Source organism: Corvus kubaryi, unplaced genomic scaffold, assembly GCF_017639235.1.
Source record: "Corvus kubaryi isolate FWS band 111438036 unplaced genomic scaffold, C.kubaryi_AGA036_p1.0 37300, whole genome shotgun sequence".
Classification (NCBI taxonomy): domain Eukaryota; kingdom Metazoa; phylum Chordata; class Aves; order Passeriformes; family Corvidae; genus Corvus; species Corvus kubaryi.
In genome coordinates, this window is record NW_024581093.1 from 19,096,381 (window position 1) to 19,115,717 (window position 19,337).

A 19,337-nucleotide genomic window follows, 5' to 3' on the forward strand; every position below is an offset into this window, starting at 1 on the left:
GCAGCATAATTCTGTGTCTTGGTTTTCTGTGGTGGTGTCAGTTGGTGTGTTCTCCAGCCACACAGGGAGCTCAGGATTTTGCCTTGTTAGAATATTCATTGGTTGATTTTGCGATGTCATTCATATATTTTCTTCTGTAAAAATTTGTACTGTCTCTTCCATTCTAGAATTATTTCTGCATTGGTGTACATAAGTGATAATTTTTGAGATGGTGATGATTAAATTGAAAATATGCCCTTTTGGTACTTTCTTGTTTCCAAGTGACAAATTTTACTCTACAATGATGCATTGTTCTGTGGCTGGTGGGTGGCTTTTTGTCTTGAGTTGTTTTTCCAGTGATTTCTCATTAATACCCAATAATATTGAATACCATACAGCTTGTCCTTGTTGAATGTTGTAATAAGTTTTTGTTTTGTATCTTGGAGTAGGAATACAGAGCTATTACCCTTTTCCATATTAGGGTTTTATAAGTTTATGAGCATCTGTTTCTGAAAAAGAAAAACATAGGGTTTTTTCTGCTTTCTCAGGACACAGGAAAACCCTTATACAATTAAAAGTGACTTCTAAGTAATTTTTTTTAAATTGGATTTGTGCTTTCATTGGTCCCTTCTGAGGTATAAAGAATGGTTAATAACCTGGAATGGATTTAATTTTTTCCTTTAAAAATGTGGGAAAATGAACTGTTGCCTCACAACATTCTTTTGAAGAACTGTTGGGAGCCTTCTAGCATTTTAATTCTCTTAAATACCCTAACAGGAGAGCCAACAGTCCTGAGCAGACAAAAATATCTTTGATGCAGAACACTCCTTAGGCCTTTAAACTGTAAGCAAAAAACCCCCTTTAACAATGCTTGAAAATCCATTTGTGTTCCACCTAATTACTCAGCTTCTGACTCTATTTGCCACTGTAGTGTTACTGTTTAGAGAGCCTCAAAATCATTCCAAGAATACATGAATTACTCATGTAGAAAATAAACAGAAAAATAGTGAAGTGTCAGAGGCCAAGGCGAGTTGGAATCTTCTGCTTTGCCTCTTCTGTAGATTGGAAAAGACACGGAGGGGTCATTTTCCTTTTCACCATCTAAGCAAGCTTGTTTATCACATGGCCACCTTCTGTGCATGCAAAAGTAGGAAGGCATGAAACAAAGGATGAAATCTGCAATTCACTGTGTTTAATTTCATTGAAGAGTGTTTGAGGAGCAACGTAAAAATCACAATAATTTGGAAGGAATGTCTGGAGGTCAGTCTGGTCCACCCCACACTCACAGCAATGAACTGATTACCTAACATTTTACCTTTGTCAAAAGAAGTGGAATGTCTCAAGCATACTGTTACACTGGGTTCTGGACAGTCTTAAAATGATGTATCTGGTTTAGTCTCATATTTCAAAATTAGATGCATTCTTCTCACTGGGTTCTCTGTTGAATTCCCATACAATGCTTGTTTTCACTTTACTTCCTCAGAGAAGACACAGTTAAAAAAAAAGAAAGAGTAAATATGTAGTCTCTGCTGTTGTGTCTGGCTGCTTTTTAATATTAATGTCTTTGGGTTTTTTTAGATTTAATGTGAACAACAAAATCCTTCATCCTGAAATTGCAGAATGGTGAGTAACATAAAATCTTTGAGTAGTGTTGAGCATGCTTATACTGTACCATTGCTTCAGAGAGATGCCCTCAGCAGAAGCCACCTACTTTACCACAGGAGTTTTAATTTTAAGTTGATTTCATGTTATGGACTGGAAATATTATACAAATGTAATAATAGGGCTGGGTAACAGCATTGAAAACTAAATAATTTTTTTAACATTTCTTAAGCATTGTATCTGGATACACATTCTGTAGGATGTGTTAGGGTTTCAGTCACATTCGTGTAAATATGAATTTGTATGAATGGGAAAAAAACTGAGGATAATTTATATTCTAGCAACAGAAATCAAATGTAGATCAAAACTCTGTCTAAACAGGTAGTATTTAATTAGGTGTTGTTTCTTCTCCAGGATATATTTTAACAGCCTTAATTTTGTTGAATTATTATTCATATAACTGTACTTTGTAATTCTTGGGGAATTCTGCGGTAGCCTATGGGAAGCAGACAAACTAGATGTGTGACTAAGTGCAAAGCTACTCCATTTTACTAGTTTTCTTCCTGTGGTCAACATCACTAACTTTCTGATTGCTGATTGCTCCATAACTAAGGCTATCTAGTTTTCCATTTAGGAAATTACTGAAGAATGAACATAGTGGATTTTTGTTAATGAATTAGGTTTCTATCTAAGCTTTTTTCTGTGTATTAATATAGAAATGAGGAAGCAAATCCTTAGCTAAGACAGATAAGCTTAAAATCTTAAAATTCAGAACACAGGTGTACCCTCTGACTACCACTGTTGTAGCGTATTGTATTACATGCTGCTACATATGATGTTTTTTAATGTTTGTTTTCTGCACGTATGCTGAGAACCATCTTCTGTCTTCATCTACAGCTAATTGCCAGCTTGAAAACTGTGGGTATGTTTTTTGACCGTCAGAGTGATTTCAGAACATGTAGAATTATTAAAAGGTCACATATCTGTTGTTGCAGATGTTTTTCATTGCTTGGTGTGACATAAAGCTGTAAAAGGGAACTGGGAAGCAGGGAAGCTTTGTATAGACATTGTTCCACCCCTGAGTCATGCATGGGCCTGGAGCTGTGTGGTAGTGGACTCCTTGCTACTGCTGATGAGTGTAAGGGGGACTAATGTTTAGATCTTGCCTATTCTGTCCTTCTAGAATTTGTGCCCTTCCTTTTCCTAAACAGAGAAGTTATGTTATAGGCTTGATTTCTGAATTTAAAAGGGGTGAGGAAGAGGACCTGGAGATGGCCCTGATTTCCAAGCTTTGCTCTGTAGACACTGCAGGACAACAGGGACAGAGATGGCAATTTTAGCTGCAGAAGGCTTTGGAGTAGGGCTACAGACTTTTTCCCAAGGTAGCTTTCAGGTTGTTTCCATCCACCTTACCAAGGTATCACTTGATAAGTTTTTCTCCTCTGTGGTTTCAATTAAAGGGTGATTAAATCTTCTTTAGGAAGCTCAGGTATGGACAAACATAAGGTCGGTGCCGTGGAGGTTGTACTGAGAGAGGTGAAGCATTGAGGCAGTAGAAAGGCAGCACTTGGAGCTGCGGTAGAAAGAATCGTCTCTTCAGTGAATTGTGAGTGACAGCCTGGAATTCTGATTTAGTTCTTCCTGCAGCCTCATGGAAGAGGGATCCTTGGTATGCACCTTCCCTACAGCTGGCTTTCAAGGAAAAGGAATTCTCAGTGAAGAAAAAGTTCAGATTTGCATTCAGAAATATTTTAAAAGGTTTTACTGAGTTTGGTGGCTTTCATTTTAAGTCAGAAGTAAGTTAAAGAAGGTTGTTGGGATTTAAGTGTCTGGTGAAATTAACACGTGAATGATAGGTTATGTCTATTAAAGCTTACTGAAGTAGAAATCTTCTTGGAATGTCAAGTTACTGGCCAAGAAAGTTTCTTTGGAAAGCAATATTTTTAGAATTAAGAAAATTTTTCATTTAGGAAGATGAATTCTTTTGGGTTATATCCCGGGGTAGGAAATCGCATCCTTTGAATCATCTCCTTTCAGGGATGCATTTAATTTCAGATTTGGCAAGCTCTGAACTACTGTGTTTTACATGATACTTGTCAGAAAAACTTTGCTCTATGCCATGCTGTCAAACTGCCAGCTGGAGGTGAAATGGCTGAGCTTTCTGAACCAGCCAGGGAGAACTGGGAGCTACAAAAGGCAACTCTAGTATTATACAGTCTTCTAATAAAGTGCTGAAAAAATGGTTCAGTACTGACAAGGAGTAAAGTGTTTGTGGTTAAGGATCTGTTGCCTCTCTTGCTTACCTTTCCCAAGATCTCAGCATTTTCTGACTTGGTATGGAACTGAAGGATAAAACAGAGAAGAATTCAACCTTACACTGGATTTCAGCAGTTTTCAGATGGTGTTTTAATTTTTTTTTTTTCATTTTATGGAGTGTGTGTATTTCCAAACAAATTTTAAAACTTTAAATTTAAAGGCTTCCACTGCAAGTTTCATAGTGAATGGCTATGCTGAGTATTGATGTCAGAGTTTTGAAAAGAAAATGTCGTATAACAGAAGAAAAAATTTGAACTTGTCCAAATGATCTCCTTAGTAATCAGAAGGTCTGACACCAACACTTAGCCAAATGACCTTTGGTTCCTGTATTTTGCCAGTGTCTGTCTATCATAATCGTGGTGGTGCTAGAAGTCAACATTTAGTAATGTGCAGCTCTCTTTGTGCCTGTATATATTGTATTTTCCTGTAATCTCAATGAAAATGGGGTTTGATAGTTTTATGTGGAAGATTTCCTATGTTCTGTATTTTGCATTATTTTGAGGGAAAGCTATAATTATTTCTTTGTGAAAAGTGATCTGCATGTTACTGTCTTAAAGCTGTGCATTTGCTTTTTGTGTTTTCAGAGGTTTTTCTATCTATGTTGTAAACCTCTTAACATTTTTTTGAACTCTTGTCTTTGGTGTTCATGCACCTGTCTTTCAGAATTGTACTGTGATGCCTCTCCTTTGCATATGTTTGCTATGTTTGCTGGCTTTGATGCTAATTCAGTTAGCAAGTTTTTATGCACTGCAGAAGAGCATAAATTTATAAACTGTGGTAGAGAAATTTCTATAAATAAAATGTGGAAAGGTAACAGCAGAGGTGAGAAAGGGTAAAGATAAGGCAGGACTGTGAAGTCTGTCTACATGGGCATCATCCTTACTTATTAGGTGGTCTGTAAATCTAGTATTTCCAGAAGGGAAAGGAGGAGTGGGCGTTCCCAGGAGTTTTCCGTATATGTCACAGAAAGGAGACATTAAGGTTGCACACATGTACTAAAAAACAGCAAAACAAGCCAGCTGATAAAACACTGATCTGGTAACTGGAAACAAATACTTCTGGCAGCGTTATCAGTGCTGCAGAATGCACATAGAGAACCAATTTGTGTATCTTTGAGGAGAGCACTGGTTTAGAAAAATACAGTTGAGTTATGTGAGTTTCAGCCTCATAATTGCCTCAAATTCTATATGCTCTTGACCGCTTGATTAGGTCATGCATGTCATTTGGTATCCAGAAATTTAAAATGCCCAAATGCAATTTCAGGATTGAAATGATACTTGTTTATATTAAAGTTTCTCTCTCCTGTTGGGTGATGGACGTGTGAAAGGACTAGCTGCTCATATGGCCAAGTGGAAATAAAAGCAGAAAATGTGTGTAAAAGGAGAATGAGGAAGAAGAAATGGTTTTACACTGGTAAAATGAGGAAAAAGAAAAAAAGGTGAAAGTTTTAGGTCAGTCCTGACAGTCAGAGACTTGTGCTTCTCTTTCACCTAGATTACACTGAGTGCCCCCACTGCTAATCTGAGGAATGCCTTACATGTGGAATCTGTATGTTTTGGCAATTGCATTAGCTGGAGCCTGGAAATTATTTGTCCCCATTAAAACATTAATGCATTGATGCATAGGCTGTAACTGGTCCAAGAAGTGTTTTTAATAGAATGTTGAAGTTCACATTCATGAATAAAGGTGGGATTTTCTTCCTATCCTTATTTTGGAAGTGGGGGAAAACATCATGGGAACTGTGGACACTCATCACATGCAAGGTTGCCCTGAAGTGCCAACCACTGCTGTAGAGCTGGCTTGGGAGGGTGTTGCTTTTTGCACTGTCAAAACAGTGAGAAGGTGGTGAAATACATGCTTTTCTACTACCCAGATATGCTGTGGGGACTCCATCAGCAGTACCACTCTAACATAGGAGCCCAGGAACTATTTTGGTATCTGGTGAAGTTGATCATGTTACCTGCACATTTGTACCTCCTCCCTCTCCTCCCTTCTGGTGGTTTGGCAGTGGTTTTTGTTGGTCTCAGAATGACTAAATATTTTCTGTAAAATATTTCAGTGCCTGACCTTGTGTAAATGAAGGGATTGCATTGCATAAATAGTCAGTCTGAGGCTGAGCATGAATTTCTGTATTCAGATACCTGAGAAGTTGCGATCTAATACAAATTTGATCCTGAAGCCTTATGCCTACGTCAAGGGAAATGGTTTCTAATACTGTTTGCACTTGCTGTGCAGCAGTTACTAGCTTGTATTACTAGCAGAGTCCAACAAAAAGATTAGATAGCTGAATTATGAAGCAACCTATTTTTCAGGCAATTGCAGAGCATGGATATGTACTGTATATTGAAAGTAATATGGAGGCACATCAAACAAGTATTAAATTACACTGCTAGCACATGCAGGCTTCCAAGGAACAGGATTTAAAAGAAAAAATTTAAAAATCTGTAAGCCTTTGCTACCTCATTCTAACTGGAATATATTTGAGCCACTCTTTTTTATGTCTTGGCTGAAAGACAGGAGCAGAAATTTGTTTCCTCACTCATTGTCAGCAGGTTTTATCATCCCAGTATAATTTTTTCACCTGGGTGTGCATTTTAAAACCTTGTACTTCTCATTCTCGATTGCATAGTGATTATTTTGTGTCATATTCCAATTAACTGAGAAAAATTCCCCTCTGCAGTGTTTCTGTTTGTAAAAGCATTTTGATCAATATCAGGATTTTACAAAGGTACCTTTACTCTTACCAGAAGAGTTGTGTTTGAAGGGGAGTGGCTGTGCTGTAGTAACACACCGTCTGTGGGAAATGCTGTAATCTCACATCAGAGGCACCCATGGCTGAGAAACCTGTTTCTGGACTCATTAAAACAAACTACAGAGCAGAAATACCCTAAATAGTTTTCTACAGCAGTGTGAGGATGAGCGTGTTACAATAAGAAGAGGGGTCTTGGTGGCAGTTTCAAAGTGTAACAGTTATGGTTCTTTGTAACTGCTGCAAACTCTGGAGTGCAGCTTGAAAATATGATTGAAATATTTCCATGCAATTCAATAGGTGTTGTTCTGTACTTTGTAAACAGTAAGTATGTACTTCACAGCTGCCTTTGAGATGGGCATGAAAAATACTAGGAATTCAGTTTGTGTAACAGTGGAAGGGGTATGTGGTGTTTAATAGAGGTTATGGAACTGTGTCTGCTTTACTGTTCATGTCACACTAAATGGCTGCTTTTATTTGAAATACATGATAGAAATACATGTAGTAGAGAAGCGTTAAACGGTGCATTTTTGAGATGAGTTCACAAGAGAGTATCAAGTCACATAAACATACACAAATTCAGTATCTCATAAGGCACAAAGAGTAGGATGGGGTTTTTAGGGCATTGGTTTGCTTAGGGTTTTTTTGTTTTTTATTTTCCTTCAGAGGCATGTGAAAGAATGGACATCATGGCTGTAATTACTGCTGCTTTGGTTTCTGAATTTCATGGTTTGGGTTTTTAATACCAAACAAAAATAGCATTTTTTCACACCACCCCCACCCACCTTTTGAGGTATTGCAAATAGGAGGGAGTTGCGACTGTGCTGAACAGAAATTTTGGAGCTCTGGGAATTTAATTATGTAAAATAGTTTCGAACTGTGTTTAAAAGGAAATCAAGCATGCTTGTAGAAATGTTCCATTTGAAGTAGTGTTAGAGTCATCACAAATGCAGAATTGCCTTGGTTTTGTTCCTAATGTATTGTAGAATGAGTTGAAAAAATATTGGTTGAACCACTTGTTCATAGGTATTAAATAGGACAGGCTGATGTTTGAAATTCTTGTGACTTCCCTTTGTAAGATTGTTTTGCTAATGCTGAATCAATGCCAACAATACTTTGCTGTCATGAATACTGTAATAGCTGTTTGCTCTTGAGGTGTACTTGTTCTAATCTTATTATAGGTGATACATATTATTTTCAGAGTTTTTTCATTTTGTATTCTTAAGCTGTGAAGTTGCAGCCTAACATGCTATCTGTTCTTCTTCTCTTAAAGTCGTGTCATTAAGACAGACATGGAGTTGGAAGTTCTGCGCTACACCAATAAAATCTCCAGTGAAGCTCATAAAGAGGTAATGGATCCTTTACTGTTAATAATTTTTGCTCTTAGTGTACCAGTGGTACTCAGAAAATGTCCCCAGCAACCCAGAATTGCTTAGTAATAAAATAATGGAAAGGCTGGATAGAAATAAGAGGATAATATCCTCCTATTGCAGCCCTGTAATATACCTTGTATTGTCCTTGAACTCACTGGTGCTTTTGTGATACGTGAGAGGTGAAGTGTGCGTTTGGGGAAGAGCTGGAGCCTCAGCAGAAGGAGGCCTGCTTGCAGTCTATCTATTCTGTGTGCACAAATACTTGTATAATGATGGAGAAAGAAAAGACCAAGGTTTTTCAGGCCTGTGTGCAGCTCTGAAAAGTTTACCCAGCAGGTAACTGTCTACAGATCCCAGTGGACTGGGGAAGTCTTTCCATGCACAGTGTAGGACAGGGAAAGGATTCCTCAGAGTGGGGTATGTCCCTGGGGCAGTGCTGAACCCTGCTATTCTGTTGCCATACCAGTGTGGCAAAACAAGTCCAGGCTCTCAGCAAGGCTGCTCAGGTTGGACCTGGCACTGTACCGGGGGAGCTGTACTGATCTCCTGGTGGTGATGATGAAGTTAACTTGGGTATCAGTCCTGTACTCCATATAGAGATGCAGATGTGCTGTGAGTTCTGAGAGTGGTGATGACCAGAGGGAGCTTAGGTAAAAGTAACTGATGAGGTTACTTACCCAGCTGTTGTCTTGGCTCCTGCTCCTCAGATATCTGAACTATGACGTGAAGGAATGTTTTAAAATTAATATTGTAAAATTGAAAACTCAAGGGATAGGCATTTTGCATTCACACTCCTTACTTTTTCATCATCCTTGAATAATCTTATCATACCTGAAAGTAATTTTTTTTTGTAGAGCAGCTGCCTAGAACTTCTATAATACAGAAATAGACAAAATTTTCTTAGCAAATCTGAGAATAAGGATCAGATTTATGACTTATAAACCGGTGTTAACTCCAGTAGTTTTCTGTTGATTCGGATTGCAAAGTATGAAAGAGACTCTCCCATTGTAGGATAATCCACTTCATAGCTTTGTTTTGCCAAAGTAGAACAAAAGGATTTGCTGCCATGTTCACAGAACTTTCACAATTAAACATTGGTATTTTGGTGTGCTGCACTTCATTAGGATATAGTAGTTTGGCAATTAAACTTGCTTTATTGTTGGAGACTGCAGGCATTCTTAAAGATTAAACAGTGTAGTTTTAAAATACATCTATTGATGTAAATTTAAATGAAGTACAGAAGATATTTTTGTAATATAGGTTTCTCTGGAGATAGTCATAAAGCATAAATTTATAAATATGAGATTCCCTTCTGCTATGATGGTCCCATGCTAATATGTATCTTCCAGGTAATGAAGGCCGTAAAAGTAGGAATGAAAGAATACGAGATGGAGAGGTAAGAGTTCTTACAGTAATTATAATAAAAAGGAGAATATCTCTGTAGTAGGGGGAAAAGCAATAGCTGAGACAATCCAGTATCATGGATTCAGCTGGACTGAGAGCTCATTGCTGTTTGAGGCCACTGTAAGCATTATTTTGTTATTTTGAGGTGGTACTTCATCTGTTTCAAATGTGCATTTGATGGGGGTGATTATTTTTTGGTTAAGTGTAGCATATCTCTCTTCCTGGAGTCACAGTAATTTACAGAAGCTGTATGAAATAGCTGTTTTCATTGTTTGAAGCCATCCAGTAAAACGGTGTTTATGGTTAAACATTTAGTCTGGTTATGCTTAGAAGACTGCATGTGTGGGTGTTTAAGAGTCTTATGAAAGGCTGTGTTCAATTACATTTTGTCTGCAATTACAAGCCAGCAGTACCTGTACTTAGCCTGTGCAAGGAGCTCAGCTCACATGTGTAATGGGTGCTCTATAGCTGCTGAGAAGTCAATGAGAAAGCAGCAGATCTCTCTTACGTTGAAGAGAACAAGCTGTACAGGCATCCATGAGGGGTTTGGCTGGTCCTAGCTGATACAGTAATGATGAGTCTAGATCTAAGGGAAACATTGCCTCCTCTCTGGAATCAATGTTTACATTAGATCATCAGCATTTATCTTATAAAGCATGGTTTTGATCATCAAGTCCATTTATTTTTAGTTTGTACACGGTATTTTCAATTTTCAAAGTATTTGCATAATGAAGAAATAGAAAATACCAGTCATATGTCAGTTACTGTTGTTTCTTGGCAGTAATTTTTCAAAGGCTTGTAAGCAGGCTAGAGCACCACCCAGGGAAGGGAATATAAAGAGACCACAATATTTGTCATCAGGATTTCAAGGTAGTTCAAAAGACAAATAAAGCCTGTAGAACATATGCAATATGAAGAAGCTAATGTTACATTTAAGCAGTTTAAATTTCTGCAGATACTATAGGCTCATGCCTGTAATTTGTCAGTGCTTCAAATTGCATTTACATATGCCACCAGGTAATAGAAAAATAATATATTGTTTACATTCTGTCTTTAACTTTATTTATGAACTTTGTGTTTGTGTTCCTTTTACTCACTGGCCATGCTATACATGCTGATAGTGAAATTTTGCCTCTGGAAGTCATTAGCAATCAAAATTTCCATAGAGCAGAATTTGTTCCCAGGTGCTTTTAAATGTCATGATCCTGGCAGTTTGATTTAAACATCATACAACAAATATGTATATAAACAGTCTTCTCTAAATCTACACAGTGTATTACGTTTTTTCTCCAGGACTTTCATTCTTCCCTGGCTAGCTCCTTCCATACACATCAACCTTTTGAAAAGATTATTTCTCTCTATCAATTGAAAAAAAAATAAATTAGGCTGCTATTACACCTATTTAAAATTGCCTTCTATTCTTCCATACCTCTTGATAGATTACACATCTTGAAAGAGTTTGAAGTTATTTAGCTAATGAAAGAGGTCTTGGCAGACTGCTCTACTGTGTCTGTCTTGGAGACTATAATTAGAACTTCAGTTTCTTTTACTGTTGGAATTCATCCCTGCACCCATTCCTTTAGGGAAAAAGGGCCCTACAAATGTAAATCCTGTCTGCTATTCTTCTGTCTGCTAGGAAGAATAATGGCAGAGATCCCAAAAGCAATTAAATTTTTCTGTTACTGGATGTAGTACCTAAGTGTCGCCTTTTCTTTGTCCATTTGGATAAACCCTGGTAAATGATTTTGAACCAGTACTGTGTTAATACTGAGATATATAAAAAATAAATGCATTTAACTGCAACTCCAATCAGCCCCGACTTCTTTTTTGGTTTGATATTATTTAACTTTAATGTGTGGTCGGTTGACTTTAAGGAGACAGCCAGGGCAATTATCTACAAACAGTAATTCACAGCATGTGTAATTGCATATAAAGTCATTTTGGTAGGTCAGATTCTGAGTTTTCTCTGAAGCAGTTTGTTTAGTGTTTGTGCTTATCTCATGTTTAATTAATCTTCTTTAATTAAAGGCTTTTAATTATGAAACTGCTCTGTAGTGAGTATATTGTTAAAAATATAGCAAAATGGTACAAGAAATCCCTTCAGCTTGAGAAGTATGTGAATAAAATCTGTGATTTCAGCAAAGTTGTTTAAGTGTGCATATATAGACAAAAATGTTTTGTGTGTATATATAAGCACACCGAAAGTACTAATTAGCACCTACAGTCATCTGTTTCAGAGTGCTCTAAAGGCCTGGAGATAACTTCTCTAGATCAGTGTTTATCAATTTCTAGATTTCATCTGTGTACCGTTTACCAAATGAAGTGTGGAATCCTCTGTGCGTTTCCTTATTTGTTCCCTTTTTATTAGAAAGAACATGTTTAAGATTGGGGTGGCTGCTTGGAATTGTCAGTTTGATTGGGGAATGATGAGAAAGTGTATGCTGTAGCAACAGGCAAGTGACTTCCTGCATCATGAGTTCTGGACACACAGCTGTTGTATGCATCACCCATTTTTGTGGGGGTTTATCCTCTTAATAGCACTGAAGGTGCTGTTGTTACCAAATGCCTGAAATATCAGAATAAGACTCTCCAGCACTAATGTTGTGTTAGAGAGGGCATCATTTATTCAGGCCTGAGGTTCATGCAGGAGATCCTAACCTAACCTGGACACATGGTTCTGTAAGAGTGTTACTTATATACAGTTGCTACATGCATATTAAAATTTTTCTATTACCATAAATCCTACCCCATGTTCCCATAGATTCAGTCCTGTTTTGTCTGTCATGGCATTCTTGAGTCAGATATCTTCTTATCTTCCAACTGTCCTTCCTGAAAGCAGCTTTTGCATGCCTTGTTTCTTTGCTAAAAGCTTCTCAGGCACAGTAAAAATTGAATTAACCCTTTTGGTGTCACTGTGATAGTGATGCCTTTTCCTAGTCTTAAAATCAAGAATCAAACACAGTTAGAAGGGAAAAAGGGATTTTACCTCTGTATTTATTTTAAGGATCCTTAGATGCACCATGCTCAGGTGGGATGGGCCAAAACGCACCCTGCAATGCACATCCCTGATAGATCTGGTATCACATTATAGATTTTACTAATTAGCAGATCTATCAAAGATTCCCCAGTGAGAGGCTCAAGTGAGCCCCCCTCCCCAAGGAACCTTCCCCTGGATGATTCTATCTTAGTTTACAGAATGTGTTCTGGAGAGGACCTTGGGGTCTGAGGCCTTCTGATCCCTAACTATGAGGCTTCTAAGATGTTCAGTCTCCTAGCTTGACAAATAAGTCTAAGAATGTAGGCTAAAAAACACTAAATACAAAAGCTATAAAAAGGTATCTAAAAGGGGTATAAAAGAAAAGGCAAAAATCATCATGGCATCAGTAGGAGTGTGTGCACAGTCCTGAGTTCATTAAATTATGATGTATTTATCACTGCCTCGATGACACCGGGCAGCACTAAACCAGGCCTAAACACCCGTTCCCTTGTCTGACACCTCCCTGGATTATGTGAGTGTCTCTGAAACTTCTGCTGCTGCTCAGCACAGGAGCACCTTGGGGTTACCACGCAAGTAACTGTGATTCCAGTGTCCAAAACTTGGGTCCTGAAACTGTAAAGTGGAGTCTATTAAAACAAAGGAGCAGTGCTTAGTGTACAGGGGGTGTTGGCTAGTATACAGGGGGTGTTGGCTAGTGTACAGGGGACATTGGCCAGTGTACAGGGGGCAGACAATGTGGGCAGTAGCGGAGGGGGGATTCTGCCCCTCAGCTGAGACCCCACCTGCAGAGCTGCCCCAGCCCTGGGGCCAGCACAGGAAGGACCTGGAGCTGCTGCACAGAGCCCAGAGGAGGCAGCAGCATGAGCAGAGGGATGGAGCAGCTCTGCTGGGAGGAAAGGCTGCCAGAGCTGGCATTGTTCAGCCTGCAGAGGAGAAGCTTTGGGGTGACATCACTGTGGCCTTCAGTACGTCAAGTGAGCTACCAGAAAGATGGAGAGAGACTACGTACAAAGACTTGGAGTGACAGGACAAGGGGGAATGGCTTCCAACTGACAGAGGCCAGGGCTAGATGGGATATTAGGAAAAAATTCTTTGTTGTGAGGGGAAATAATTGTAGAGATCTTGTAGCAGTTAATACTAAACTTAAACTCCACTCTGCTATAACAGCAATAATTTGAAGAATAAAATGGCAAGAAAGCAGTTACAGAGGTTTTTTCTTGTTGGTTTACAATGCTTACAGACTGTTTTTATACCTTGCCTCTTACCAGCTGAGGCTGATAAAAGTTCTTTATCCCTGTTCTTTTCAGTGCTGTCCCTGATTCCAGAGAAGAGCTTGGGCTCTGAGATGAGTTGCTGTTGTATCTGTCAGTGTTAAATTTCACTATCTGTGGAACTCTGAGAGCACTCTCACAGATTATGGTTCTCATCTTTCATTTTTCTCTCTCTCATCTGCTCCAGTGGAACAAACTGAAAATAAAACATACATGTTATTTCACTAAAAATGAGAAAATAGCCAGAATAATTTTGTTTTCCTTTGAGTATTTCCTTTTAGTGAAATGCTGATTATTTTAGCTAATCAGTATTTGCCACTTACCATTTCCTGATGATTTTGCTCTTTGAATGTTTTTGAAAAAGTTGCTGACTTCTGCAGCAAATGATCCTCAAAAATATTTGGGTCTTTTTCTTGAGGTTGGATAGAATTTCAGCTTAATTATAACCTTAGTAAGTCCTTCACCTAAGTGTGCATAGATAGTAAATAAGAAATACCCACTGCAGCTGACAAAAATACACAGGTGAATATTCCACAGTTGCTTTTTGGCATGAGAATAGTGTTGAATTGTGTCATGACCCTCACTGGTATTTGTGTATTTTTATTAAGCAAAAGACCAGGACTCTGTTAGTCTCAAGCAGCATGTCAGTCTGCTCAGTTACTGGTACATCTTTTATGTCTTTTTCTATTCCTTCTTTTTTTTTTTTTAACAGTTAGTGTTGTGTAGCCAGGAATGGCTTGGCTGCCTTATTTCCCAAACTGCCTTGCAATTAGAGGTGATGTGTTTTTAAATGTAGGGTGCTGCTCTCAAAAGGTTAGTTTTAAAACTTTAAAATACATGAAAAACAGAGAGAGGCAGAAGGTGACCTTTTCCTGCATTTTAGAAACCCCAACACAGTCCACTAATTTTTCCTTTGTTTCTGCAGGCCTGTGTGGTAGGACAGGAGTCTGCCTGCTGTCTGGATGGTGGTTTGGTGTAAGATGATCCTGTACCTGATATTATTGTCTGTGTATCTAGTTCTAGCACAAGGGTTGAAGGAAGAAGTGGATTAGCCACAATCTCTGTTTTTAGCAAGAAATCCTCACTACACAGCAGCCTGGGAGCTTCTGTTCAGCATGGATACACTGGAGCTGGCAGGGAAGGAGTAGCTGAGCCGGTGGTTTTGTACCTGTGCCCGTGTTAGGGGCAGCAGGGGTGATCCAGGACTTCCTAAAAATGGTGTTACCGAATGACCTACAGTGTCCAGGGCCAGGTAGGTAGCTTAGTGCTGACAGCTCTGACAGCAAATGCTGGGTACCTGCTAATTGCTTCATTTGAGTTAGCTGCTGAATCTCATGTGTTCAGTGCCCAGAGGGAAGTCAGATATTATGTGTTTGCCTGGAAGAGCAACTGGATTCAGAGAGACACTTCCTGCAGCCTTCCCCTCCTGCCTACCTTCCGTATGTACAGCTGGTCCTTTGATGTTTTAAATTAAGCTGTCACCACTCGTTTCCTAATCCAGCTGAAGTAAGGTTGTAGTCTTTAAATAAATCTACATTTTAAAATTGCTTTAGAAAACCCCTGAGCATTGTTTCTCTTCTGTGCCATACAGAGGCAGGCACAATTGCAAATATGTGCACACATGACTCAGCAGTAATGGGGGAGAGGATTACCTGTGAGCAGGAAGATTCCTGTCTCACCTGCTCTAGGAGATGTAAATCCACTGGAGAGGTTTCAGCTGCCCCAGCCCTGGCAAACATATACTCACTTCCAGTTGGCCTGCTCTCCCTCTTCTGCACAGCTGGGAGGAGAAATGTGGAAGTTAGAAACTTCTTGGGGCACTGCAACCTTGGAGACCCATTTTACCTGAACTGCTGGTCAGTATGTTCATGGTGGTTGGTGATGGACTCCATTAGCTGCTGGGAGAGAGCAGAGCAGTTTTAGTATATCCCCAGTAACCTCTCAGCATTTTCCCTTTGCAGGTGGTCCTGGGGGAAGCTCAGATGTCCTGTCTTTCAGTCATCTCCTGGTGCAAGAGTACTGTTTAACTGCACAGGCCACTCTTGTGACTTGTGATTGAAATTCCACATAATTGGGTTTTACCTTCTACAAAAGACCTGTGAAATTGGACCATGTGAGAGTTTTAAAATAAGCGTCATCCCAGAGATACCAAAGAACAATTACCATGCTCATATTGGAAAATGATTCCCTTCAGAAAGAGAGCTGTGGCAGGATGTAAACCACATGTGTGCATACAGAACTTGGCTCATGGCATAGCAAGGGATAACCCAGCTTGGAATGCTGTGTCACTGTATGTCCTCACAGGGTTAGTAATACAGTAAATGTGATAATTCATAATTATACTTTGGTTATCTTTTTGGAAACGAAAAAGTAGGAGCAATTTTTATTTTAATTTTGTAACTGATTGAAAATTGGAAGCATTATTAATTTCTATGGATGTTTTCTACGGTGACTTACTATTAGTCACCGCAGCAACTATTACTATATTAAAGGAAAAACAAGCTTTCTTCTCAAATCGGCAATGATCTCAGTTTTTACTGACTCTAGTGTGGCATTGAGATAGTGAACTAATTAACATTGCTAGTGACAAGCTAAGATTGGAGATATGTGAAATGAAACTCATTGTAAAGGCAGCAGGCTGAAATTATTATTTGATGTGGATTTTGTTCAAGCTTGTTCAGGCAAGTCAAAAGTAAAGATTCTACCATATGTGAGGCTTTATCTGCATTGTAAGCTTTACCTCAATAATTGTTGCTAATTACTGATAAAGCAGAGATCTGAGAACTTTGTGTTCATTGGCCATCTTTTGATAAACAGAATTGTTCATGATCATGATCAGAGACCGGAAGCTCAACTTGAAGGAAATGGGTAGAATACTAAGACTGTCCATTAATGTCACGATATCACACACGGACCTGAAGATTAAACCTATTTTACACACATGAAAAGAAAAAGAGCAGATTTTGTTCCTTGCTGCTGGCATGCCCGCTGCATAAATTCTTCTCCAAATTTGCTCTTAGAGCATCCTCATCATCATAGTGAACAAGTGACACCTTACAGCTTATTAAGCAGCATTTCTAATGTCTATTGTAACAGTGAAAAATTTTTTTCTGATACCTAATCTGAGTCTCTCCTGTCTCAGCTTGAGGACATTTCCTCTTGTCCTCTCACTGTAAGCACGGCAGAAGAGATCAGCCTCAGCTCACTGCACCCTCCTGTCAGGGAGCTGGAGAGAGTGTGGTCTGAGCCTCCTCTTCTCCAGATGGAACAAACCCAGCTTGCTCAGCTACTCCTCATGGGACGCTTTCTCAACCCTTCATAAGCCTTGTTGCCCTTCTCTGGACACGCTCCAGCCCCTCAATGTCCTTTTTCACGAGGGGCCCAGAGCTGGACGCAGCACTCAAGATGTGCTCACCAGTGCCCAGCACAGAGGGACAGGCACTGCCCTGGTCCTGCTGCCCACACTAGTGCTGACACTGGCCAGGTGCCGCTGTCCTGTTGCCCACTTGGGCACACATTGGCTCATACCGAGGCAGCTGGTGACCTGCAGGATGTGGCACTTGGCCTTGTGGAACCTCGCACCGTTGTCCTTGGCCCATTGATCGAGTCTGTCCCAGTCTGGCAGCGGAGCCTTCCCGTCCTCCAGCAGATCCACACTCCCACCCAACTGGCTGGCTGCAAATTTACTGAGGGTGCTCTCAATCCCCACACACAAATCATCAATAAAGGTGATAACCAGGACCAGCCCCAGAACGGAGCCCTGAGGAGCACCACTAGCAACTGGCCCCAGCTGGATTTAGCTTCATTCACCACAACTCTCTGGGCCTGGCTGTCAGCCACTTTTTTACCTATCAGAGTCCACCCATCTAAGCCACAAGCAGCCAGTTTCTCCAGGAGAATTCTGTGGGAGATAGTGTCAAATGCTTTACTGAGGTCTAGATAGACACATCCACAGCCTTCCCCTCCTCTGCTAAGTGGTCACTGTGTCATAGAAGATGATCACATTGATCCAGCAGGATCTGCGTTTTATAAATCCGTATTGGCTGGGTTTGATCCCCTGGTTGTCCTGCACAGGCCGTGTGATGGCACTCAGGATGATATGCTCCATAACTTTGCCCAGAACTGAGGTCAGGCTGACAGGCCTGGAGTTCCCCACATCACCCTTCCAACCCTTCTTGTAGGTGGGTGTTACATTTGCTAATTTCTAGTCAGCTGGAACTTCTCCAGTTAACCAGGACAGCTGGTAGAGGATGGAGAGTGGTTTGCCCAGTTCTTCTGCCAGTCTGGAGTGGATCCCATCAGGGCCCATAGACTTGTGAGTGTCTCATTGGCAGGGCAGGTCACTAATCACCTCCTTCTGGATTATGGGGGCTTCACTCATCTACCCATCACCAACTTCCAGCTCTAGGAGCAGGCTATACTGAGGACAGCTTGTCCTGATACTGAAGACTGAGGCAAAGAAGGCATTAAGTACCACTGCCTTTTCCTCATCCCCTGTCACTGAACTACCCTCTTGCACTCAACAGTGGAGACACTCTTGACTTTCCTTTGGCTGCCGAGGTTTTTATAGAAACTTTTTTGTTGTCTTTAACTGTAGCAGTTCTAGTTGGGCATTGACTCATCTGATCTTCCCATACATGGCTTTGTGTCATCCTTGTAGTCCTCCCAAGTTACCTGACACCTCTTCCAGAAATGATAGATGCTCTTTTTTTCCCTAATCTCCAGCCCAAGTTCTCTGTTTAACTAGGCTGGCTTTCTCCCAAGCGACTTGTGTTCCTACACATGGAGAGAGCCTGCTCCTGAGTATTTAACAGTTCTTTTTATAGCATATCCAGCCTTCTGGACTCCTTTGTCCTTCAGGACTGACTCCCAAAGGACTCTGTCAGTCAATGTTCTTAACAGGCCAAAGTCTGCCTGCTGTAAGTCCAAGGTAGAAATTCTGCTGGTGTCCTTCCTTACTTCACCCAGTATAGAAAATGCTAACATTTCATGGTCGCTCTGCCCCAGATGGTCACTGACTATCACTAACCCACCACTTGTCCTTTGTTCACAAATAACAGGTCTGGCAAGACACCTTCTCTGGCAGGCAGGCAGAAGGCATGGAAAATGCTAGGACTGGAGGGGAATCTGAGTGACATTAGACAGCAGAGGTGCTGCTCAAATCAAATCGAACCTTCAGGCAGTCTTGGCAAGTAGAGCCACAAAGAGCTTTGCTGACAACTGACTCTGGGTCTCCCAATTCATCTATTGACACCTGTATATTTAAAAGAACTAATGAGATATGTGAAGGGTCCACAAATTAATCCATTAGTGTAAAGTACAGTTGCTATCTCTTCTCCCTTGGTACAAACCTCTTGTAAAGTGCCATATCCTTCAGGAGTATTGGACTGGATTTCTGCTCTTTCATGTTTCAGAAAGAACTTGCTGTGTCTTCTTGGTCAGTACTGAGTGGCAGAGATGGGTGAGCATTCTTCTGTCTCTGGTTAGCAGATAATTTGCAAAAATTTTGTGGAGTTGTTGGGTGCACAGCGTAACTGTAAGTTTAAGTGTTAGGACTGTGTGAAGTTTAGGATGTTACATGTGATTTATTAATAGCCTTTTGCCCATGTAACCTCTAGATTTGCTCTATAGTGGAAGGTTTGATG

General features: G+C 40.1%; 1 protein-coding gene across 3 annotated transcripts in view; it reads left to right on the top strand.

Moving 5' to 3' along the window:
* The window catches only part of PEPD (peptidase D), a 144,808-nt gene that overhangs the window by 36,870 nt on the left and 88,601 nt on the right, over positions 1-19,337 (top strand). For all 3 annotated transcript variants that reach the window (XM_042027690.1, XM_042027689.1, XM_042027691.1), the window contains 3 exons: positions 1,558-1,602; positions 7,920-7,995; positions 9,369-9,415. In XM_042027690.1, the coding sequence (XP_041883624.1) occupies positions 1,558-1,602; positions 7,920-7,995; positions 9,369-9,415 (168 nt within the window). The remainder of the gene's footprint in view (positions 1-1,557; positions 1,603-7,919; positions 7,996-9,368; positions 9,416-19,337) is intronic.